Source organism: Limanda limanda, chromosome 21 (genome assembly GCF_963576545.1).
Source record: "Limanda limanda chromosome 21, fLimLim1.1, whole genome shotgun sequence".
NCBI classification, from domain to species: domain Eukaryota; kingdom Metazoa; phylum Chordata; class Actinopteri; order Pleuronectiformes; family Pleuronectidae; genus Limanda; species Limanda limanda.
Window position 1 is genome coordinate 4,659,939 of NC_083656.1, and position 25,853 is coordinate 4,685,791.

The 25,853-nt window shown below is 44.9% G+C and overlaps 1 protein-coding gene across 1 annotated transcript in view; it reads left to right on the plus strand.

The window, feature by feature from the left end:
• The window catches only part of sdk2b (sidekick cell adhesion molecule 2b), an 87,537-nt gene that overhangs the window by 18,362 nt on the left and 43,322 nt on the right, over positions 1–25,853 (plus strand). The window contains exons 4-14 of the mRNA XM_061094568.1: positions 9,199–9,332; positions 12,204–12,315; positions 12,874–13,064; positions 16,028–16,111; positions 16,206–16,400; positions 18,028–18,144; positions 18,510–18,677; positions 19,879–19,981; positions 23,501–23,677; positions 24,703–24,839; positions 25,457–25,604. Coding sequence (XP_060950551.1) covers positions 9,199–9,332; positions 12,204–12,315; positions 12,874–13,064; positions 16,028–16,111; positions 16,206–16,400; positions 18,028–18,144; positions 18,510–18,677; positions 19,879–19,981; positions 23,501–23,677; positions 24,703–24,839; positions 25,457–25,604 — 1,566 coding nt within the window. The remainder of the gene's footprint in view (positions 1–9,198; positions 9,333–12,203; positions 12,316–12,873; positions 13,065–16,027; positions 16,112–16,205; positions 16,401–18,027; positions 18,145–18,509; positions 18,678–19,878; positions 19,982–23,500; positions 23,678–24,702; positions 24,840–25,456; positions 25,605–25,853) is intronic.

Sequence of the window (25,853 nt, forward strand, 5' to 3'; positions counted from 1 at the left end):
TGTGTGAAATGGAATCGCCACCTCTGTTCCTCATTTTCATTTTTCAAGAGAAAAACCAAAAGCGAGCAATTTCACCTCAGCTCATCTGTGTCTCTGTCTCTTTCTTCCATGTTCCCTTCTCTCTGTCTGTCTTCATCTCGGACTCAAACGTTAGCCGGTAGCTTCGGGCGAATACCACATGGACACAAACGTCCCGAGCAGCAGGTCAGCTTCTGGCTCCCGGTCCCACTCCCGGCTGTTTGAACAATTTAACACATGTCAATCTCCTACTGTGTCATCACTCTCTCTTTCAAACAAAGACACAGAAACGGCCACAAAAAAAAGCCAAAGGCAGAGTTTTCTGAGGTCGGGTATCAGTATTCACCAGCGGGCAGCGATGGTGTTTGCCCGACGCCATCAGAGCCCGATAAGGCCGGTGACCACTGGAGCTGCATACATCCTGAAACAGGATCGGTGTAAACAGAGAGCTGTTCCTTCTGATTTGAAACAAGGAAACACATTTCATCGATATATTCAGGCTTGTCTATCGTTAAACGAATACCCCATCGATGTAGAATCGCACTCCTTTAACCTGGACCATGTTTCCATGCACGCCATCGTTGACCTTATTCTGAATGAGATATTATTTCACTTGATGTTTTCACGAGTGGCCAAGAGAAGAAAATGTTAGAGCATCTAGTCTGATAAGGAGTCCAGTCAACAGGGGGCCGTGTATCATCCAGCAGGAGATAACTGGCGTATGTCAATGTCGCAGCACGATGTGAAAACTCCTATAGGACGTTATCTTGTGAGTAATTGGTTGTTTACACGTGTGGTGCCCTTGAAAGAAGAAGAATAGAGAGGAGAGGGAGAAGAATGGAGAGAGAAAACCACCAAGCAATGCTATCAAATCATACGAATACATATCGTACCTGAGCTATGAATACATTTATTCTCAGAACCACTTTAACATCTTCTTAATTATTCCATCTTCTTAGCTCATTCATCAACTGGCATTGAATTATGAAATACCCCTTTTAACCTTTAACTTATTCTTACCCTGAACTACCGGGGTTTATTCCAAAACAGCAGCTTAGATCCGATAGATTGAATAACGCGACTAAGGTCGAAGGATTCCACGTATCTTAATTTGATTACTTATTTAGAGATAGACTTTACTCAGGTAATCAGAAAAGGCTGTTTTCAGGTCAGTGTCGTCTTCAGACTTATTCGTCTTGAAAGGTTTAATAAAGCAGATATAAGTAAACCTCCTGTTACCCACAATGCAAATCTGGTGTGACGGCCCATTTGGAAGTTTGTTAGCAGCAGCTAATGTAGCCAAAAAAAGTATGAATTTTTAATTTTGTAACTAATATTATGTGACAGTATTTCTGCATTCAGGGCGATAATGCTTCTTCCAGTCATGTCCTTAACTGAGCACGTGCTCAGGGTTTTTTGGGGTTTTAAACACACGATTTCTTTTCCGTCTTTGTGCTGGGAACACTTCTTATGTGTGTGTCTCTGCCTGTAGGTGTGTTAAAAAGGCTTCACCCCCCCTCTCTATCTCACCACATCTGCATGTCTTCGCATCGGGAGGTGACCTCGCCCTCGGTCAGAGTGAATCTTCTTTATCAGCTCCTCATCATCAGTAATCATACCCTGACCTCGAATGACAATGAGACGAGACGCTGAGGAGCTGATGGCCGCCAGTCGGCCGGGGGTCACTTCGATTTTGTTTATTTATTTTTTTTTTTTTACGTGGATTAAGTTTGAGAAGTCGTTAATTCAAAAGGCGACGACTCGAAACTCACACAAGCTGAGGTTACTGGTGGGAAAATTAGACGAATGGTTCCAGTTTGTTGATGGTTCTTCCCGTCAAAAACTCTTTCAACCTCACATTCAGCCTCCTCTCTCTCTCTCTCTCTCTCTCTCTCTCTCTCTCTCTCTCTCTCTCTCTCTCTGTGTCTTTCCCTCCTCGCTTCCCAACCCTCCAGCTCCGAACATGCTAATTTCTCTGTTCTCACAAACCAAGGTCACTCTGTGCAAATGAGCGCCGTTGATAACAGACGTTCCTTTTTTTTTTCCTTCTCTTCTCTTTTATTTCGTTTCATTGAAAAATCATTTTAATTGAATTTGATTCGTGCCACTAGCGTTGACTCTGCTGGGGCATCAAAGTCTCACTGGTGGGTAGGGTGGGGGGGTTGGGGGGGGGGTGGTTGTTTTTTTTTTACCTTGATGAAGCCTCTTTCCAAGGACTAGTGCTCTCCAGAGTCGGCTCCAGCTGTGTCGTCTCTCTAAACATCAGCGCCCATAACGGTTATAGTCACTGGAAGCCTGTGAATCCCATCTGGAAGGTGAGTGTATGACCAAGTCTCAACGTGGAATGAGGAGGAGAAGGCGTTTTCTCGATCATTTCCATGATCTCTCGTACTCTCATGGCTCTTCACTTCCTCCCTCCTCCCTCAGCCTCCACTCGTCATCTGCTCTCGCGATCCCGTCTCAGGTGTCATAACTTTAATTTTCCGGCTCTCCGGGGGTTCGTCTGGCTGCTTCTCCGCGAGCAGCTTTTTTTTTCTCGCAGCTTGGCAACAGAGAAGAGGAGGACCAGAATAACTGTGGTAATCACTTGTAAAGTTCACACTTGCTCTGCAGGATGTTGTACTTCAAGCCGCATCGCTTTCGGTGCAGTCGTGATTACATTCGATTGTCAAAATCACGGGGGTGACTTCTCTAAATTTGATATTTTTGCAGTAGAACAGTAAATCATGACAGGATGCAACTTGGAATTTATTTATTTTACCTTGGAACTTTTTCTCTCAGGGTCAGTGAAATGTGTGAAGTCATTCGTGGACGAGTGTGAACACCACACACCACCAGGACCCTGGATGCTGGTGAAAAGCTGTAACATTGTTTCTGCTTCCCTGCCGCCCCTTGGCAAGGCAGCGTCTCACGTTCTTCTCTCTTTGCCATGTGGCCTCTGCAGCTGCTGCTCTTGGCGCCGGCGAACACTCTGGTGCTCTCTCTCTCACCGGTAAACCTGCGGATTCACTTGTTGCCGGTCTCCTCTGTGATGGTGCGCCTCCTGTTCTCTGTCGAGGTTCAACAGATTGTGGCTGAGCGGCTTAAACGCTCACTGAGGTGTCGGTGAAGCACGGGATACAGAGGAGGAAAACCTACTTATTTAACTCCAAAAGTCATTATTCTGCCTTTATTGAACGGGAATGCTTTTGGCTCGGCCGACGTGATTTGTTGTGTAATTTTCGGTGACTTAATGTGGTGTGTAATCAGAGATCCTGCAGTAAACACATTAAACAGGGATTCATAGAGCTTCCCTCTCACTATTTCACCTCCGACCACAACCGGCCGCCCACTATACCTGCTTTTCTCCTCCGGAAACTCACCATTGACAAGTAGGGGAATGGATTTATCTGCTTCACACTGAAAACAACCTTGTCGAGGTGTCTTTTAAGGCAGAACACAGAAGGGCCTGACCTGCAGGAGCCGGTGGGAGGACAGTGCCTGACACACAGCCATTGTAATTGCCCTGAGTAATCTGCTGTAGCGACTGATCAATTAATGGCCCCTGCCTGTGATTCGCGGGCTCTTGTCAGTCTGCTATGGATTCCCCATTAGTCACGAGAGCCAGCGAATAGCCCGAGCCCTTCGTCTGCATTTCCCTGCGTCCAACTGCCGCCGCCGTTAGTCAGGCGTCGGACAATGTGCGGGTCAAAAGCGAAAAAGAGAAGCAGCTCTGACGTCTTTAATGACTGATGGCTTTTAATGTTTATTTTTCCCCGATTGCTGGCTCTATAAAACAACTTGTTTTTCTTTGATTTCATAAGCGATTATAGGATTAAGTCACAGGCGGAAGCAGCCACTGACATAAGTGCATGATTAAAAGGTCATTGAGTGATAATGTTTAATTGTTTTTGAGGATTTTGTTTTAAAGAAACATAAATGTAGATCACGTCCGATCCAGAACGACCCCGAGTTCATTTAGAAGTCAGCGTTTCACCTCCTGCTCGGAACGATCTTTCCTTTATTTGTTTTTCTTAACCGAGGTTGTTTTTTCTGAACACTCCATCTGACCAAGAGCAATTGGGAGGGAGGCAGAAAACGAACAGTGAGCCACACACCTCAGGTTCAATCCCCCCGGTGAGAAAACAAGTGGCTGATTTCACCAGCAACACCGCCTCACCTCTCCTCATCTCTCTCACTCCTCCGTCTCTCCATCCCCAGGAGCTGTGGCGTTTTCTATCACAGGTCTATCGAGCAGAAGCCCATGCAGCTCGCCGCTTCTTCTCACTCGTCTTCTCTCTCTCTCACCGGCTTTTTCCTTTTTCGCCATCATCTGTCTGCCGGCCGGGCGCTTTGCCTCATACCTCAGCCGGCCATGTGAGCCGCTTGATCCCAAAGACCCCTCTCTCTCTCTCTCTCTCTCTCTCTCCCGGGGGAGACCATCAGCCGAACCAGCGCCGTTCATCTGCAGGTGATGGAGGTCTGAGGCTGTGGAGCGAGGTTAGGCCCCTCCCGGCCCGGCAGAGGGGGGGGCGCCACTACAGACGCCAAAGTAATCCCGAGTGGGTTAGTTAGAACAGGCCTGTGCACTTGAGTCAGTTCTGGATCAACACGATAAGACACAGACTGCGGTTATAAGAGACACAAACATATGCTTCCTAGAGTCCAGGGACGATGTGTGAGTCTAATTAAAGAGAGCAACCCCTGGATTATTGGTTTTCTAATTCCTACTGTCATGTCGTTTATTAGCAATAATGAAAACCAGAGAAGAGGAAGCATCTCGAGGCAAATGAAACATTCAAACGTCGATGTCTCGGTTTCAATCACACGTAAATCCTGGTCTTCATTAGTGATTAAAGTGCTAGTGAATCGTTATGAGGCTGCCGGGAACACGCTCGCGCTGTTAAACATGAATGAAGTTATTCCGTGTGAGACCGAGCGCTGATTATTTGCTGCGAGCGAAAAATCTGGGGGCTTGCGAGTAAAAAAGCTGCACAGTCGGCCCGAGATGTTTCTGAGCATCTGTCCAGCCTGTCGGGCTCTCCTGTGGACCGCGGCTTATTCAGGGGACGGGAAGGGGGGGGGGCGATCATAATGGAAAAAAGGAAATTGAGTTGGAATAAAAAAAGAGGATGTGTTCAAAGACACGGGGAATAAACATAAAACACCAGACATGAGGCATGTTCACACATATCTGATTCCCGGGGATTTCCTTCACTCCTGCGGTTTGATAAATCCCGTCGTTACGAGCCCGGCGCCGCCGACAGCTGCTCGCGAAGCCTCGGAGAGCGGCGAGCTGATTGAGGATGACCGAAGTGCGTCCCCGACAGAATGAGACAAGATAAGAACACGAGACAAGCGACACGCCGAAACAAGGAATTACTCCAGGAAGCTGAACTGAACAATTCCATTTCTTCTCTCCGAACCAAATTCTCCTCCTCTCCTGATTCCCGCTCCCTCGGCGTACAGGCAAAAAGCCATTCTGGATAATTGGCTTACTTTTTTAATTTCTTCCTTCATCATGTGGTCTCTGCTCCCTGAGGCCTGGCGAGCGCGGGGAGGTGTTAGATCTGCCGAACACGCAGCGTAACAATGTTTTTTTCTTCTGTGACCCCCCCCCCACTGTAGCAACACTGATTACAAGCTGAGGAGGAGAGACGGCTCGGTGGGGCGCCGCATTAAAATCAACTTGCAGCGGAGAAAAAAAAAGAGTCTTACTCTCCGAAACATTGATGAAATCAGGACTTTCTGTGGATGATGGTGAAAAATTCGGCAAAACTTAGTTCTGCATGTGTTTGGTCGGGGTTACTGAGGATACAGAAACATTTTCAATTACCTCATTCGGTGCTTGGCTGAATCACAGAGCGTGGGTCGTCTCCAAAAGGTCAGTGTCAAGTTCTTCCTCTAATAACCGAGAGCAGGGGTTTTCAACTGGTTTTGTCCCAGGGACCAACATTCTGACTAGAAAGTAATCAGCGGCCCACTGATGTGCCTTCGCGCACGTGCCTACGTGTGTGTGCCTGTGTGCATGTGGATAGAAGGAAGTTTTAACATTTGGTTTTCCATGTTGGTTTTATTTAAAAACCTCAAACAAATCTAGAAAAATCTGTGTAAAAACAACAAAAACGGTTGATTTTTAGTCCTTAAGAATTGGAAATAAAATTAAAATGCAGTTTGTTGTAGTTGCACTGCATCTCAGAACCATATGTACATCAATATATAAAACGTTCATGACTTAAATGTACAGACATGTAGCCGACATGTTGAGAGAACGTTAAAGTAACGTTGATCAATAACAATCAACATAAACTGGGGCTACAACTGAAGAGGGAAGATGACAAAGTAATGCAGAATATGTCACAAATGATAATCATACAATATCACACAAACAATTGAGGCCTACTTAAGTTTAAATTCACGATCACCAGCACCTTTATATTATACTTTTCTTGTTATATATATTTTTCACGATATTCAAGAGTAATCTGGAAATGTGAACCCCTGCAATGCCGTCGCGTTGAAAACCCCTGACCTAGAGTTTCGCAGAACCCGACTAAAGCAGGTAAAAGAAGTTAAGTTCTGGATCGTGTCCCGGTTCAGGTCCTGGGACATCACCTGGGATTCATTCCGCAGTTTGGACACTTCCGTTGTGCCCACATCCCTGAAGGAATCCATAATTCATCGCCGTGCGTCCCGGATGTCACCGCTCCAGCGAGCTAGCATTAAATATTTACCGCAGATCATAAGCTGCAGCCATTGAGGCCTGCCAGTCCCTTTAGGAAGACTGGTCTCAGTCCCGGCTCCCACAAGGGAATCCCAAATGAGCCGAGTGACTGGGGCCGCTTTCAGAAATCTGAAAATCAATCATTCCCCGAGAAGCATTCTCATAAGTCACCGTACTGTAAGTGCTAACGGCCCAGGTAGCTACGTGCAGTGTACACAGCACATCACTCGGTGTTGAATTATTTTTCCACACGTCACCACAAGAGGTGAGAAGGTTCGTTTTAGACGTGTGCATTATTATTTTCTATTTATAAGCCGGTGAGCAATCCTTCTTTCTTCCCCTATTTGGATCCCGTCTTCTCACTTCCTCGTTGGCTCTCCTGCTCTCTTGATAAGGCACAGCAGGTATTAAACCTCCCACTGATGAGATGAAGGTCAGGATGGAGCAGTGGAGTGGGTCAGATCAGAGGAGGAGGAGGAGGAGGAGGAGGAGGAGGAGGAGAAAGAGATGAGATCATCCGCCGCGTAACAAGGACACGGTTTAAATGTGTATGATGGGTCACAGTCGGTGCAGCTATGGAAGAGCCCATTAATTCCACCAGGCCTGAATACGCTGTGCAGGAGATGGAGGTTTTGTGTTTGCTATTGATTAGTCAAAATTGCTGTTATTTTAGGTTTGTGCGCCGCCGATAGCTCCGGGAACTTTCACAGAGAATGTCAGAGAAAATCAGGCTGAAATGTCACGGTGCACACAGATGAAGCCCCCCCCCCCCCCCCCCCGTGGTTCTGTGACATCAGAAATATCAGAAATATGCATAGTGTTATGACACGGAGCAATAATTACATCAAGATAGAAGTCGTCACATTAGTGGATGTAGATATTTATCCCAGTAAATGCCATTATTAATATTTCTGTTAGGTTTAAAGACTTCTCCAGAGTGAAGGTTCTGCTTCACTTCACTTGATAAACAGCAAAACACTTTTCAGATTTGACTCATTATCGCTGTATTCCAATAGTTACTGATATCGTTTTGTTGCCCTATCTTTAGTTTTTACGAGTGTCTTCATAAATGGGATGAGCCAAAAACAAAAAATGCATGATGCTTTTTTCACGAGGATGAAAAAAATATTTACTCCGGCACGTCGAAGCAGCTGCTGGGACGGAGGGATGAGATGGAAGAGGGGGATGAGATGGACGGATAGAGCCCGAGGAAAAGATGAGTGGAGGGAGACACACAGTTCCAATGCACTGTCCACGTCAGGAACGAGATAATAATGAAATATTGATTGTCAACAAAGTCGGGGGGGGGGGGTCTTAACATCAGGTGGCAGTGACAGGGGAAGGGGGGGGGGGGGGGGGGCGGAGGATTTCTCCCTCAGCGGTTGCTCCGAGGTGAAAGTAGATAGATAGATAGATAGATAGATAGAGTACTTTATTCATCCCCGAAGGGAAATTAAGTTGTCATAGCAGCCGGTATATTTGAATACAATAAAATACAATAAAATTAAAAATAAAAGGTAGAAAGAATAAAAAAACAGAAGCACAAGATAAAAATACAATAAAAAAGGTAGATAAGGTGCATTGGCAAGATGATGGTAAAAGTACTGATGATATGATGGTAATGGTATTGTTAGACAGTATATAAGTATAGTACAGTATATATAGTATATAATATAACATAATATATATTTATATATGATAGTAATTATACCAATATAAAAGCAGTATATGGTAATAATGGCAGCAACAGTATATATAATAATAATAGTAATGGTGATATAATAATAGTAATTATAACATGTACACATAAATAAATATGTGTATATAGACTTATGTTAACAAGAATATACAGAGAGTATGATATGATATATAGTAGAAGTATGAATATGAATATAAGTATTTGACTATACAATAGGTAATATAATATACTATGAGGACACCTGCTGAAACATTGATCAGTGTTGATTCAGTCAGGCGTCGCTGCAGCAGCCGACGAGGAAGACGCCATCGTTTCCTGCCAGAAGCCACGCCTCCCGAGCGGCGCCGGCCACGGGAAGCACGGCGCCACCAGCAGCCAATTAAAAGCTCCGCGTTATAAATGCGAGCTCGCTCATATTTCAGATCTGGACCACGAGGACGAAGTATGAACCTCGGAGGTTGTCGATATTCCGGCCTTGCTCGGTCAGCAGCAACAAATTGTTTACACATTGTAAATCGATGAAGCTAATGCTGCTTGAACAGTGTAATTAAAATGTTTGATGCCCTTTTCAGCCGTCGGATCAAGTGTGACGCAGACTGGATTTAGCTCTAATTAGGTAACACAGCGCTACGTTCACAGATTGGAAAAATACCTGACGAGCTTCATCTTCACCTTGGAAAGTGCGAAAGAAAATGACTTCACCTCTTTTCTCCCCCTGTTCCTGTTCCTCTCCATGTGTTATAAGCGTTCTTTAACTGTCTCTCCTTGTCCTCCTCAGCGCCATCACTCTGGACAACACACTGGTCATCCTGTCCACGGTCGCCCCGGACGCCGGGCGCTACTACGTCCAAGCCGTGAACGACAAGAACGGAGAGAACAAGACCAGCCAGCCAATCACCCTGTCCGTAGAGAGTGAGTCACCAAGTACTGTGTTAATATATACACTGAAATCATGACTTATTACGTTAAATTTTACAACCATTTTTATTGATCAGCTATAAAATCAGTTTTTACAATAGTTAAAATTACCTAAACTAAACAATTATAACTTCAAATTGTCTACAAGTGGATTATCTTGGCTATTAAACTTTTCTCCACACAAGTGTTTTACGTCCAGGTGACATTTTGGCATATTCACATAAAGATTAATGTACCAAGTTCATAGTCCGGTTAGTTGTAGTGAAAGCATCACTGAAAATGTTGCTTAAGTCCAAGTATAGAAATATTGCTATCAAATTCCACCTAATGTATTAAAGTAATCTATTACAGTAGATCCGTAGTTACAGATACATAACATAATATACAACTTGGGATCATTTTACTTTTCGTACTTCACAGAAGAAACATTTTGAATTCAGAGCTTCTCCTCCTACTGTGGGACGTCTCAGCAGCCGAGTCTTTATGATCAGTAATTTAATTTCATTGCACCACTGAATTGTGTCTGCAGCCATATTCACACATTGTTGTGTTTGCATGCACACAGACACACAGACACACACAGAGACACACACACACAACAGAGGAAGGGGAAGCTGCAGGGACAAGGGCTCAGACAGACTGTTCTCCTGCCAAGTAGTTCTTAATATTCACCAGCAGCCGCGGCTCCCACCACCAACAACAACAACAACAACAACAAAAAAAAAACACAAGATACACAAATCAAAACCAATTCGGTCGGCTCCGGCTCAGCGGAGTGAAATATAAGAGGAGACCTGACAGACAGCATCTTATGACATGGTAGACTGGAGTTCAGTACGGGAGTGAATAAGGAGGGAGAGGGTAAGATATTACAGTTGACAACACAAGGGAGCAGAAATAGCCTGTGGCACATATGGAGAAGAGTGGCAGAGTTGATTATACTGGTGCGGGAACACACACACACACACACACACACACACACACACACACACACACACACACTCACACACACACACACTCACAGGTTCAGGTTATAAAGAGAGCCCGGTGGGAGGTCTCTCGGCTCATGGAATCATGCCATGAATTTCCATGAACATTCCACACATGGTCCACATATTCACACATAAACAGCCACATACACTGTGTGCGTGTGTGTGTGTGTTGTGTGTGTGTGTGTGTGTGTGTGTGTGTGTGTGCGCCTGCTTCTTTACTGCATGCGCGTGTGTATCTGTCAGTATCTGCTACAGCAGCTGTTCCTTCAGTGCGACTCTGACACTGCATTTCCCATGAGCTCCCCTGGCTCCGGCAGCACTTGCTCAAGTCTTGGCAAGAAGAGCGAAGGACAGGGAGAAGTCTAACGAGAGAGCGCTGTTTCCTGTTACACTTTCCAAACTCGGGGGGGGAAGAAAAAGTTTAGGAGCTCAGATATATATGAACTTCAGTAGGAATTGAATTTTGTCTGTTTTTTGTGAGTGACTGAGTGTTTGAGCCTCGAACTGGCTGGGTGCATTTAACGGTGGAATATCAGGAACAGTTTGCTCTTACTATCAAGAAAATAAGCCAAATATTCCAGATATATAATCAGCCATCTTGCGCCGATGATGCTGAAGTCTGCACAGAAGCGATCGGGGGGGGGGTGTAGCCCTGGAGTCAAGGTCCCGCCCAGTTCATCCGATTCTAATATCATCAAAGTACAGGGGAAATTAACACTTGAATATATATCAGTGTGATAAGAGCTACCAGTGAAACATCATTGGTAAAAAAAGTTATTAATGTAGACTTTGACTTTCTACTTTGGTCAGTGTCAGATCCACTAACATGGAGGAGGCTGAGTTTATGACTGCAGCCGGCCACCAGGGGGTGATAAAGACGCTTTGGCTTCACTCTTTGGGAGCTGTCATGTCGTCCATCTTTATACACGCTCTATGGTTTTCCCTACATCCCATCCATATGCACACACACACACACACACACACACACGCACACACACACACACACACACACACACACACACACACACACACACACGCCCACGAGAGTGACATTGTTATTCTCGTGACATGACACACAAACACACTGAACTGTTCCTTTAACTGCACATCGGCTCAGTCAGTTCTATCCCCATGACGAACCGTCAAACCTTGAATCCTGTGTGTGTGTCTATGTATGTTTGTGTGTGTTTGTGTGTGTGTGTGTGGCTGCAAACGTGGCAGCTGCTGTGTACACATAATCTAATGACTCAAGATTGGTAAGATTGAGCCATGACAGCCCCTGTAGCTACATCTGACATGTGCAGCCACGAGCGCACTCCCAGGGCATGATGGGATTGACGGATCAGTGTGAGTTTATCGCAGACATGACACATCTCGAGCAGCATGCACACACACACACACACAAACACACACACACACACACACTGTGCTCACACTAACATTGGGTGACATCCGTCCCTGATGCTCACAACACACACACATAAGGAAACACACACAGACATAAACTAGTTTTCAGAGGTTTCTTTAACGTGTGTGTGTGTCCGTGCACGCACCCCCCCTTCAGCTCTGTGTTGGTCAGACTGTGTGTTACTTTGTGCGTCTGTGGTTCTCCAGTGGACATCTGATTACACACAGTCAGTGCACTGGCTCGTCTCCACTCGTCTCTCTCTGTCAGAACTCGGGGGCCGTGGTGTGCACTGGTCAGTTTCAATACCTCACGTGGATGAGCACCCACACGGTGCACTGGGTGGAAGAGAGAGATATAAGACACCTCTGTCCAAAAGGAGGTGAAGAGCTCCGTCTGTCCATCAGGATCATGGCTCTCTGTTTAATCTGTGTGTGTGTGTGTGTCTATGTGTGTCTCTTTGTCTAGATGTGGGAGGTCCAGCCGACCCCATCGCCCCCACCATCATCATCCCACCCAGGAACACCAGTGTGGTCACGGGCACCTCGGAGGTCACCATGGAGTGCGTGGCCAACGCCAGGTAAACAACCAGGAGCTGCAGAATCCGGTTTGTTAAAGGGTCACGGCTCGAAACCAGCGAGTGAGAGAACATGTGCTGGTTGTGTTGTTTGTGTGTTTGACCCTTTAAAACGAGAACAGTTCAAAACGTGTGGGAAATAAAAGACATCACAAAACTCAAATCTGTTCCTGTCGCACGATAACTAAAACATTCCCATTAACTTTCTCTTATATTCAAAGTTGTTTTATTTCTATCTCGGAACAAGCAGCAACAATCATCCCTTGATTCATGAAGAAGTCAGTTTGAGCCGGAAACAGCTTCTCAGCCCAGAGACACAGATTTGTCTTTTTTCCAAAGTATTTCTGCGCCCGACGCTTCAGCAGATGAAACAAATTGATGGAAATGTTTCACGTTGCGAGAGAAATCAAATTTGGACCAGCGCTGCGGAACCAGAATCTTTTTTTTTTATCATCAAGCAATCGAGAGAAGAAACAGAGAAAAGCAGATTCTCACGGGTGCAGCGTGATGAGAGCAGATCTGATGCTCTACTCTTTATTCCCTCCCTCCCTCCCTCTCTAGGCCTCTTATCAAGATGAGCATCTCCTGGCGTAAGAACGGCGTGCTGGTGAGCTCCGGCCTGAGCGACTTCAACCGCCGGCTGACCGTCCTCAGCCCGGTGGTCAGCGACTCCGGCTTCTACGAGTGCGAGGCCGTCCTCCGCAGCAGCAGCGTGCCGTCGGTCAGCGCCGGAGCGTATCTGCATGTACAAGGTGAGAAATCATAACTCTTAAATCTGCCTTTTTTCCTTCCTCAGCAGGACTCACACATTGTGTAAAACGACAACTTGATTACACTTGCAGCCACTTTGGGTACGAATCACTTCTTCTTTTCTCGGAGGACAAAAGCAGCGTTCACAGACACTCGTGTCCACGTCGTGATTAAACGCGTATTTATTCAGACAATGCGTCGCAGGTGCTCTTTAAGTTGTTTCTCTATTATTTTGAAAACTGTGATAAGTGCGCTTTGTATTCAAATTGAGCCTCGATGCTTGAAGCCAAGAGTCGTTATTCTTTTCACACACGTTTTGTTTGTGTTTGTGATGTTTCCACCCTCTGTGTTTTGTGCCTTTTCTGGCAAGTGTTGTACAGTCTTTTTGATAGTTCTTGAAATTCGGAGCACAATTCCTCAAATTGTTTGTTTTCCTTCTCCGCATTTCACCGTGAAAGCTTCACATGGTTTTGTTTAGTTTTCTCTCGGAGCAAAGAGAGGAAACACGTGCTTTCATATCGGCGAAATGTGAAAAACCTCAAGGAAAAAAATAAACACCTTCAACTTTCGAGCGCACGTGCCGGAGCAAACGTGACATTTAAGCGTTTCCAGGTTCAAACAAAAGAGCTGATGTGAAATTGACATAAACAAATTACCCCGACTTCACTGTATGAATCTGGCAGAGGTGAGTGTGTGTGTGCGGTCGTGGATGGGGCGGCGGGTGGGCGGGTGGGCGGGTGGGCGGGTGGGGGGGGCGTAAGTGATTTAAAAAGGGAGCGAGCTCGCGGCCGGCCTCAAGAAACTGTTTAATAGCTTCGCTTCAGTCACTTTCATTCCTTCCCCCTCAAACACTTTGATGTTTTCAAGGTAGTGATGTGATTGGAAAGCAGGAGGTGCGGTGAACTTCTCCCTCCTCTCACCGCCAGCAGAGTTAAAACCATTACACATTACCGCTGACTCATTTCTTTAATCAGACTGTGTAATCACATTCTCTCCGTCGTATATATACTTATATATATGAGAAATCTGTAGCTTTTATATCTAAACTGTGAGCCTCTCTGTCACATTTTTAAATGAACTTGATTTCAACTGCATATTCGTAATGTTTATTTCTCATTCCATCACTTTATTCCTCTTATTATGTGGTATCTCAGGAACGCTGTGAGGACATTTCCATTCATGTGGCGCAAAGGTTCAGCTGGATTCAAGGTCAAGGTCACTGCGAAAAATATGATATTTCAGGAAAATCAAAAAAGCAACCCCTTCCAATTGGTTTAGTTTTCAGTCGTCAAAGGTCAAGGTCATTGTTACAAAACCTGATTTTCTTAAGATAAGGGATTTTCTTTAAATTTTCGCAGAAAACTTTATTTTTTTTTAACAATGTATTTATTAAGTTTTACATATAAGAAACATACATTCAAACATTTATAAACATACAAACGTTTATGAACAACCCACAATCAAACACTCAGGGTAAAGAAAAAGAGGCAGAAATCAAATAACTTAAAATAAGATTAAATCAAATAATAATACAAAAATATATAAAAAAAAATACATATATATAATATAATAATAAATTGAAGTAAGTAAAGACAGTTATACAAATACAAATATATAAAATAAAATTCCGATCAATCAAATCAAAAGCCTAGATAAAATAACGTTCTCTTATTCATAATATTAGTTAGTTACAAATAATATATGTCCCATTAGGTGCTGCTATTTTATTCTGTTTCACTCATTAATTTCCACTTGGTCGCTTTCCAAAAATTGCATGAAGGTGTCCCATATTTCCTTGAATTTACTGTTTTTCCCTCTGACCACATATGTTAATTTCTCCAAGGCAAGTCACGAAGCCATTTCCTTTAGCCACATTGCAGTTGTAGGACTGTCCACACTCTTCCATCTCAAAGCGATCACTCTCCTGGCTTGAAGCATACACAAGTTAATCAAAGGTGCTGTCTTTCGGCTTGGTACAAAGTGATTAGGATAGATAGCTAATATACAGATGCAGTTGCATCTGGGGACTTAAAAATGTACATTTGTTTTTTACTTACTTAAAAAGAAAACTTTCACTCGGAATCAAGGGTGAACGAATTTGTGGTCAAATGTCGCAAAGCAAGAACACATGTGACGTCACGTTTGGCGTAACCTCTCAGACTGTGTAATCACATTCTCTCTGTCGTATATATACTTATATATATGAGAAATCTGCAGCTCTTATATCTAAACTGTGAGCCTCTCTGTCACATTTTGAATGAACTTGATTTCAACTGCATATTCGTAATGTTTATTTCTTATTCCATCACTTTATTCCTCTTATTATGGGATATCTCAGGAACGCTGTGAGGAAATTTCCATTCATGTGGTGCAAAGGTTCAGCTGGATTCAAGGTCACTGCGAAAAATAGGATATTTCAGGAAAATCAAAAAAGCAAATTGGTTTCGTTTTCAGTCGTCAAAGGTCAAGGTCATTGTTACAAAACCTGATTTTCTTAAGATAAGGGATTTTCTTTAAATTTTCGCGGAAAACTTTCACTCGGAATCAAGGGTGAACGAATTTGTGGTCAAAGGTCGCAAAGCAAGGTCACATATGACGTCACGTTTGGCATAACCTCTCTTGTAGACTCGAGGATGACCTGACATGAATCTCGTGGTCAGAGGTCAAGGTTCAAGGTCACTGTGACCTCACTACAGAGCACAATTTGATTTTATAACAATGTCTAATAGAAAGGGTCAAAGGTCAAATCAACTGTGACGTCATGAGGTTTTTTCTGGAACATATTTCCTGTTGCGTTTCTCTGTCGTATATATACTTATATATATGAGAAATCTGCAGCTCTTATATCTAAACTGTGAGCCTCTCTGTCCCATTTTTAATGAACTTGATTTCAACTGCATATTCGTTATGTTTATTTCTTATTCCATCACTTTATTCCTCTTATTTTTCCCTTTTCGTCCCTCAGAGCCACCTCAGTTTATCAAAGAGCCGGAGAAGCACATCACAGCCGAGATGGAGAAGGTGGTGGACATCCCCTGCCAGGCCCGGGGTGCGTGAGCTCGTCCGAGCCTTTTAATTAATCCCTGTCAGAAGTGAAAGTGAATGTTAAGTGATTTAATCCTGGATAATCCGTCTCTCTGCAGGAGTTCCACAGCCGGACATCGTGTGGTACAAGGACGCTCTGCCCATCGACCCGGTGAAGACGCCCCGGTACCGGGTGCTGGTGGGAGGAAGCCTGCAGGTCAACGGCCTCCTGCCCGACGACACCGGAATGTTCCAGTGCTTCGCCAGGAACATGGCAGGAGAAGTTCAGACCAACACGTACCTGGCTGTCACCAGTGAGTTTCCAACAGGAGCTCGTGGTTAAACCGTTCCCAGCAGATCATCATATCAAAGAGAAATGTGTTGTTTGGTTTTTACACCTTTTATTTTTACAGAAAAGTGTGAAAAGTGTTTTTAATTTAGTCTCATTCTGATGATTATGTGATATCTCAGGAACGCTGTGAGGAAAGTTCCATGTATGTGTGGTAAAAAGTTCAGCTGGATTCAAGGTCAAGGTCTCTGCGACCTAAAAAATATGATATTTTAGGAAAATCATAAAGGAACCGCTTCAAATTTGATTCGATTTCAGTCGTCAAAGGTCAAGGTCATTGTTATAAAAAACAGATTTTCTTAAGATAAGGAATTTTCTTTAAATTTTCGTCTTCAAATGTCACAAATCAAGGTCAAATGTGATGTCACGTTTTTCGTATCCTCTCTTGTAGACTCGAGGATGACCTGACATGAATGTAGTGGTCAGAGGTCAAGAGTCAAGGTCACTGTGACCTCACTACAAAACACATTTTGTCCACCAAATCAGAATTTATCACAAATGTATAATAGGAAAGGTCAAAGGTCAAATGAATTGTAATGTCATGATTTTTGTGGAACATATTTCCTGTTGCGTCTTTAGAAATACCAATAAATACATAATATGTTTGAGCCATTAGAAGAATAATCTTTATTTATAAACTGACATTTAGGACAGAGCCAGTTTACATTAGCTCCAAAAAAGACGTTTAATACCAAAGCATTAAATTCCAGGTTTTGCCGCCTCTCACCTGAACGCCTGGATTCCTTTGATCTCGTGTCCCGGTGTTAAACTCACCGGTGATTTCACTCCGTCTGTTTGACTTCGTCCTGACATCTCATTTTCTTCACTTTGTCTCCGTTGCCTCCTCTCTCCGCACCGCGCCACGTTATCAGAATTCATGATATTCTCTCTCGCTTACTCCACGTCTACCTCTCTCTCTCTCCGTCTCTCCCTGACACCACCGCCCCCCCGCTCCCCTCCTCCTCCCCTCCTCCCCCATCTAATCTTATCATCTCCCTTTTCCCTGCAAAACATTAACGTCCCCACTTTCTCCCTCTGTCCTCCTCCGTCTGTCCTGAGATCAACAACTGCTCCGGTGACAAACTCCCTCCCTCCCTCCTCATCCCTCGCTCTTCTCCTCCTGTGGGAGGGGGGGGGGGGGGGCAGCGATGCAGTTCCCTGTCATCCTATAAAAGCTTTGATTTATTGCATATCACAGATAGGGATTTTACTTATCTACATATTGCCTTCTCTCTCTCTCTCTCTGCCGGCGCTCCTCCCTCAGTCGGTTTCCCTCCACCGCCCCCCCACCACACACCCCCACCCCCCCACTATCTCTGTGGGTGCAGAAATAGAAAAAAAAAGAACTGTAGCAGACAGGTACCGGCTCCGAGGTGAAGGCTGTGTCAATCCGTGAAGAATTAGCGGGACAAAGCATCGACTAAACGCCCGGGTGCAGGAGGCGGAGCTTACCAGCACCAGCGTTTGAAGTGGTGTTTTTTCTGTTTTTTTGCCAGAGACAGATATTCTCTCATCTCGGTAAACCCTCTTACCTTTTTCCCGGTTCCTGTGCTGAGCTCCTTCTCTCCCACGTGTGTTTGTTTCCCCCTCAGGCATCGCCCCCAACATCACAGCCGGACCCTCGGACAGCACGGTGATCGACGGCATGTCAGTCATCCTGCACTGCGAGACCTCCGGCGCCCCGAGGCCGGCGATCACCTGGCAGAAAGGTTCCCGGCTCCACACACGTGCACACACACACACACGCCCGGGGATTATATGAAGTCTGTTATCTATTACACACGGGGCTGTAGTTTGCCGTGGCTTAACAAATAAAGCCTGATTGGATTCCTTTACCAGGATTTACTCGGCGCCGGGCTTTTCATGTTTGCATCCCAATAGCAGATCAAGGAAACAGTGTCCTTGTTTCTCCTCACAATCCGCCTCCTGCTCTCCTTCTGTCCCTGAATGCCTGATGTTATCCTCCTCCTCCTCCTCCTCCTCCCTCCCTTCTGTCTCCCTCTGTTAACTTCTTCAATCTCCTTTTCTCATCCGCCTCTTTCTTCCCCTTCTCCCTATTCACGTCTTCTTACAGGTGAGCGTGTGTTGGCGAGCGGCTCGGTGCAGCTGCCCAGGTTCACCCTGCTGGAGTCCGGCAGCCTCCTCATCTCGCCCTCGCACATCTCCGACGCCGGGACCTACACCTGCATGGCGAGCAACTCCCGGGGCATCGATGAGGCGTCGGCCGACCTGGTGGTCTGGGGTGAGAGAGCGAGCAGCCTTCACTTCCTGTCAAACGCAGAGAGCTAACCAGTGGAGGGTGTTTGTTATTAGGGTTGCAAAATTCCGGGGAATATTCAAAGTTGGAAACTTTCCATGGGAATTAACGGGAATTAACGGGATATACGGGAATTAACGGGAATTAACAGGAATTAACGAGAAATGTTGTGGGTAATTTATACTAACTGTATTTACCTTGTCATATACAGACATAAATATAAACATTTTGTTGTGTCATAGGCTGATTTGAGCCCTGAGGAAACTTTGGGCACTTGACTATATGCTTCTGCATCGTTGTGTCATTCTTAACATAGGTCTTTGCACAGTATTTGCAAATGTACACAGCCTTTCCTTCTACATTGGATGGGGTGAAATGTCTCCACACATGAGATAGTGCACGTGGCATTGTTCTGTAGAATAAGATGAGTTAAAAGTTTGTAAAAAAACACTAATGCAACGCCAGAGATATAAATAGTTAGCCAAACAATTGGAATCGTCTGTAAACATATTTTACAATTGATGGATAAATGTATGTAAATAGGCTAGATGAACAGATGAACAATCCTCAATCAGCATGCTAATATATTTTCCCAGTAATATCATGGAAACTTACCTGACTAGTCCTGCACTCTACAGCAGGCCTCAGTAGCCCTGCTGTAGAGTGAAGCATGCTGGGAGTTATCTGTGCATGTGATGGAAGAATGCACAGTGGAGGGTTGAAACTCAACGTGCAGCGTGTGCTGCATTCCATACATCTTTAAAATAGAGTTTTGAATGATGTTTTTATTGCTCAGCGTTTAATTTGCATAGTTGTTGTTTTTTTCAAAATTCCCAAAATTCCCGAGCTTAATAATCCCGTGGAAACTTTCCGCCCCTTTGCAACCCTATTTGTTATTGAGAATCTGTTTAGCGGAGGGTTGAGAAACAAGGCTCTGCTGTATAATGATAAAGCTGCACTCGATTCCTTAAGATACAGATTCACTCGTCTGTGCAGCTTCTTCATCGGGAGGGAGGGGGGGGGGGGGGTTCTGTGCGAGGAGACATTAAAGGAACAAAATATAAAACAGCAGCTTGTCATTTCGACTGAAATGAGTTTTCTGAAAGACTTTCTTTTTCCTCCTCCCTGGCATTGTTCTATTTTGCTCGTCTCTTACTCTCTTTATTTTTTTTTGTATTCTCCACAGCTCGCACCCGGATCGCCACCCCCCCACAGGACCAGAGTGTCATCAAGGGAACTAAAGCCGTCATGACGTGTGGAGTGACACACGACCCCAGTGTCACTGTCAGGTAAAGAAACGCACAAGAATCAAATAGATAAGTTGTAAAACATTTATTTCAAGGGCTTCACAGTAAAAGACGAGTTGCGGCTGGGTGCTGAAGTCTAAACTGTTTCTACAGTTTCACGATGAACCGAAAATAACTTTTTTAACACTTCCCATAAAACGTAAGAGATCTCGTAACTCGTTGTTTTGCTCCGTTTGCACTTCTCTCTCTTTCAGGAGAGAACTTGTCTTTCACTCTCGAGTCTGAGTTTATCTGTCACTCGGAATCTGTGCACCCCCGCTAGCGCCGTACGTTTAATGACTTCTACGGGAACACGCTGCATTCTGGGATTTGCCCATTTATTCAGATCCACACCAAGTTTAATGAGTTCTCTCCTCACCCACTTATTCCTCTGTCCAGTAGAGAGACAAATTGGAAAACAATTCGTTGAGTCTAGTCGTTAAAAGAGGAAACAAAGGAAAGTCTAAGGAAGAATTTAGTTGCTTTTATAGTAAAGTGTTATTCTAGTGTAAAAAGACCCAAACTGACAGAATGTGATCCATCTCTCTGTATATTTTATTCTAAAATTCATCCCTAAAATAGCTGGCCGCCGTAGTCTTAGCAGATGTTACCCAGGATAGTATAAATAGTTCACTTATTAGGAACTTTTGAGTATTTAGGGCAGCAGGACAGTGTGTGTGAATTATGTTCTTCTGAATAACAATGAAGCTCCGCGGCACCGGGGGAATAAACTATCTCCGGCTTCGGCTACGCACACAAAACATGTTACTAGGATACATTCATTCCCTGTTTTGATCTATTCATAGGATTTTTGTGGGTGATAGAGAAAATCCAGAATCATTAAAAGATAACCGCGATGTCCACAGATCAAAAAGATGTAAAAGTCCGAGGGAGGCAGACGTAGTAGATTCAGTCCTGATCAGAAAGACCTGATGTTCACTAACGTGTTTGGGAGCCTGACACGTCTGGATCGGGTTGGACATCAATGTTAAGAAATAAAGTGATGAATGTGAAATATAATGTCTTGTTAAAGTTTGGACAGGACTGAAACTATGAGATGAACTTTAACGGAGGCTTAACTCGACTCGTGAATCCGTCATCGTGCGGCTCCATCCATTGTTAATTGTGTTAAAGGTGTTGTTGTCGACAGTAAACCTGCCTGTTTGTAACGAGCTGTTTGTTTGGCCTGTGGTGAAGCTGCCGGCACTTTTTCATTCTGAAACTGTAAAAGTGACCTGCGGTAATTGAGCCGCGGCAAATCAGGCCCAGCTGTGAGTCCGCAACCTTGAAGCTGCACAAAGAGCAAGTTCACCTGTTGGCTCAAAGTTCAGTGGAGCTCGGCTGGAGAATCAGTTGTCGTGAGGTCGTTTGCATTGATGAGTCCCGGCCGTCTCTGCTGCAGACTCGCTGGTCGACTGTTCATTCAACGCCAAATTCACCCCGGCACTTCTTTAGACCCTTAATAACCCACATGCCAAGTGTGAAGCCGATAAGACGAACATTTAATGAGACACGTGAGTTACATACAGACAAACACAGATATCAGGACATTCAGGAACATACATCTTTGTTTGTGACTTCATTTGATGCCACTGTGGAAATTGCATTTAAACACAAAAGGCAATTCCTCAAGTTGGGAACACAAGTGTGTGTCCCGTTTATTTTCAACAATGAATACAAAATGGCGCTACGTTACCCAGCAAGCATTGGGCTCAACGTTATCACGTTACCCAGCATGCATTGGGCTCAACGTCATCTCCCACGTAGGATATTTAACGGGACCACGATCCCGGGACACATTCGTACTTATGCTTAACACATTAATTAAATAACTGCATGAAACAACAGTGTGTAGAACCACACTAAGAACAAGGGTGAATTATGTAAGTCACATTCACTACACCACTAAGTTTTTTATATTTATGTGTTTGAGTCATATTCCATGTTTCTATGCTGTAGTTCCCCGAGTGGGAAAGTTAAGATTTCCACCAAATGCACACAAACATGGACAGAATAAGACACCTGTTTGTCCGATAACTTAATAGTTTACTTCAAGCTCCGCCTCCCAGCTGGCGCCTCAGAGCCGAGCGACACACAACCGTCACAACCCGACGTCTCGCTGAGCTCCGGCGCTCGTCTCCGACATCACTAGCGATCAATAGACCATTCTGTCCCTTTCGACTCAAAAGAGAAAGGCTACATCTGAAGCTACGTTCGGGGGGCTGTGAAGTTTTGATGAGTGTGAATCCGGCGTTTGATATGCAGCCGTCTGCCGCTATGATACGCGCGTGGGGGAGGCGGCTCTGGTGGCGAGTTTGAAGAGACGGAGAAGGAGAGAGATGAAATACCTCATTAATATCATTCCTCCCAGACGGCGGCGGAACAAAAGGACGACGCAAACCTCGGTGTATTCGAGTCTGTGCCGTCGAGAAGAGTTAACCTCGCCTGCACGTGTGATGTCACGGTTCCAGCAGGAGACGGAATTCATATTTCAGAAGGTGTTTTTGAGCCGTGACGTTATTATCAATTACTAAAGATGTGACCCAAAACAAGATCGGGGTACTTATCCTATCTGTTTAAATAAAAAGGTGAAAGTTACTCTCAGTTTCATCTCGCAGCGTTTGTGCAAATCACTCATTTCATGCTGCCTGGAGCGAATCTGTGTGTGTTTGTGTTACTTTGTGTTGCTCAGTTGACTTTGTGGTCCGGCAGCATCGGAAGCCTCTTCTGTTGTTTTTTATTCTGACAAGAAATCTCTTATTTATCCTCCTGGGTTATATTTCCACTTTTCTCTTCATTATAACAATCGACCGTGACGACACTTCTCACCAGCTCTCGTGTAGAAAAGAGGAGAAGTGGAAATTATGGCAAGAAATTAAATCGATAAGGATTCTTCTAGGGACGAAGGTTACAGACAATTTCCTTTAAAGTTTTTCTGGAAGTGTTTTGGTTTGTCCTTTTTAAAATCTGTCCGGTGGAAATGAGGTCACAGGTGTACGTAGGATAAGGATGATGATGATGATGATGATGATGATGATGATGATGATGATGATGATGATGATGATGATGATGATGATGATGATGATGATGATGATGATGACGACGACGACGACGACGACGATGATGATGATGATGAGGATGATGAGGATGAAGATGATGAGGATGAGGATGATGATTATGATGATGATGATGATGATGAGGATGAGGATGAGGATGATGATGATGATGATGATGAGTATGATGATGATGATGATGATGATGATGAGGATGATGTGGTTGATGATGATGATGAGGATGAAGATGATAATGAAAATATGGCAAGAAGTGATATTGATCAGGATTCTTCTAGGGACAAAGGTTTCAGATAATTTTAAAAAAGTGTTTTGGTTTGTCCATTTCAAAATCTGTCTGATGATGATGATGATGATGATGAGGATGAGGATGAGGATGAGGATGAGGATGATGATGATGATGATGAAGATGATGCTATCCTCCCAGCTGACTGATAACTTTATGTTCCAGGCACATCTGGGACAAAGAGGGCGTGGTCATCAGCGTCCAGTCGATCCCTCGCATGCGCCTGGAGGCCGACGGGACCCTGCACATCTCACAGACCTGGTCCGGGGACATCGGCACGTACACCTGCAGGGTCACCTCCGTCGGCGGCAACGACTCCCGGAGCGCCCACCTCCGCGTCAGGTAACCCCCCCACCCCCCCGCCACCCACCCCACCCCTCCCTGCCCACTCGCTCGCCCTCGTCGCTCGCTCCTCACACTCTTGTTTCCCCAATATTCTCCAGTGCAAAGACACAAGCAGCAGCATGTTCCCTGGAGCTTGACAGTGTGTACGCAGACACGTGTACACACACACACACACACACACACACACACACACACACACACACACACACACACACACACACACACACACGAGTGAGAAGTCACCACCACCAGCCTTTCGCTGCTCTTATTGACACCTCTGACTCATTTCCACTTAAATGATGCCTGCTCCTCGTCACCTCCGCTGTCCTCATTCTCACCCGACACACTCCCAACCCCCGAGGGACCATCTCCTCGGTCCTCCAGTGATGCTACACACACAGACACACACACACAAACACACACACACTCTTGTGCTCAAACAAACACAGTGTTGTTTTTTTTGTCATCTCAAATCCTCTTTTTCGCTGCGCCTGTTGTTCTTGTGCACACAGTGACTCACTGCGGCGGAGGGTGAATCTAATATGGATGAGACTAACTTCTGTTGGACTGACTGATTGTTTTTCTCTCTGTATATCGGCTGCTTGTTGGCCGCCTGCCTTGTGACTGTCTGTACTCGTTCGTCGCTTTAAGGTTTATCTACCAATCTGTCCGTGCTTATCTGAATTTACGGCCGAATGAATTAACCGTCCCCGGCTTCGGCCTCGTCCGTTCACGTCACGGTGCGTTTTCCTCCCGTCCGTCTCCTTGTGTTTGTTCGGTTCTTTCCTTCCCTGTGGTGACACGCGGCTCGTTTTGTCCGTCCTGTCTCGTCTCATTCTCGTCACCTATCCGACCGATCTCTCTGACGTTATGAGACATTGAGCTTAACTTCAGATTCATGCATGAGAAGCTCAGGGAGAAGGAACAAAACGCCCTGGATCTCCGCGGCCCAGCGGAGGATTCTGCCGGAGGAAGAGGAGATTGTTTTATTCATTGTGTGTTGTCGTGCTGTTCCTCCGCAGGCAGCTGCCTCACGCCCCGGAGAACCCCACGGCGCTGCTGAGCAAGTCGGAGAAGAGAGCCATCGACCTGGCCTGGGCCAAACCCTTCGACGGCAACAGTCCGCTCATACGCTACATCCTGGAGGTTTCTGAGAACAGTAAGTCTTTCTTCTGCTCATGCATCCGTGCCGGGTCGTCCTGTTGACACACCTTCAAGATATCTAGAATAAAACATGGAGCTCGGCTGTTTAAGGGACAAGTAAAACTTTATTTAGAGAAGAAAGTTGTGATATTTCCAGACTCGCTTGGTTTATAAATATCATGACGTTGAAAAGATTGTGTAAGAAACTGTTTAGTCAGAAGGAAAGAACCACACAGACTTTGAGAAACAGAGTGAACCTCATAATTGGAGGTAATTATAGTAATTAATAAGGTCCATCATCATAAATCCCCGTACGGCTCCTCAAGCAACAGGTTTGTTCAACAAGCTCTGCAGAATAAATGCAGCACTTTGTTTCTCTTACTTCCATTTATTCTTAAGAGTCTTTTTTAAATGAAGCTGAATTTAAAAATGTGACCTTCCGTGACAAAACGATTGCAGCCATGAAAGTGAAAATCACTCCTGAATATTTGTGAAATTACTCAAAATATTTGACTCTTCTCTTTTATCAAAAATATTCCAAGTGGCGTGGAGGTTAATCGTTGGCATAGCGATGAAGCATGTAAAGCAAGGTTTAAAATATAATTTTTTTTATTTTCTTTCTCCTCCTCCCAGATGCGCCCTGGGCCATCCTGCTGGCCAACATCGAGCCAGAGTCCATGGTGGTGACGGTCAACGGTTTGATCCCAGCACGCTCCTATCAGTTCCGCCTCTGCGCCGTTAACGACGTGGGGAAGGGGCAGTTCAGCAAGGAGACCGAGCGGTGAGCGAATAGACACATAGAGAATTAATTCATGTTGTTTGCCGGGAGAAAGCAGACGATGAAAAAATAGATTCACCTGAAAAGCCACCTCGCAGTTGTTCATTGTGTCGGTGAAATCCGTTTCCTAGACATCCGCTTTGACTGATCCCTTCAGTGAAGAGTCAGTGAAGAGGGATGTGCATGTAAGCCTGCCAGAGCAGATACAGACACACAAACACGCGCAGTCGCATGTAAACACACACACACAGA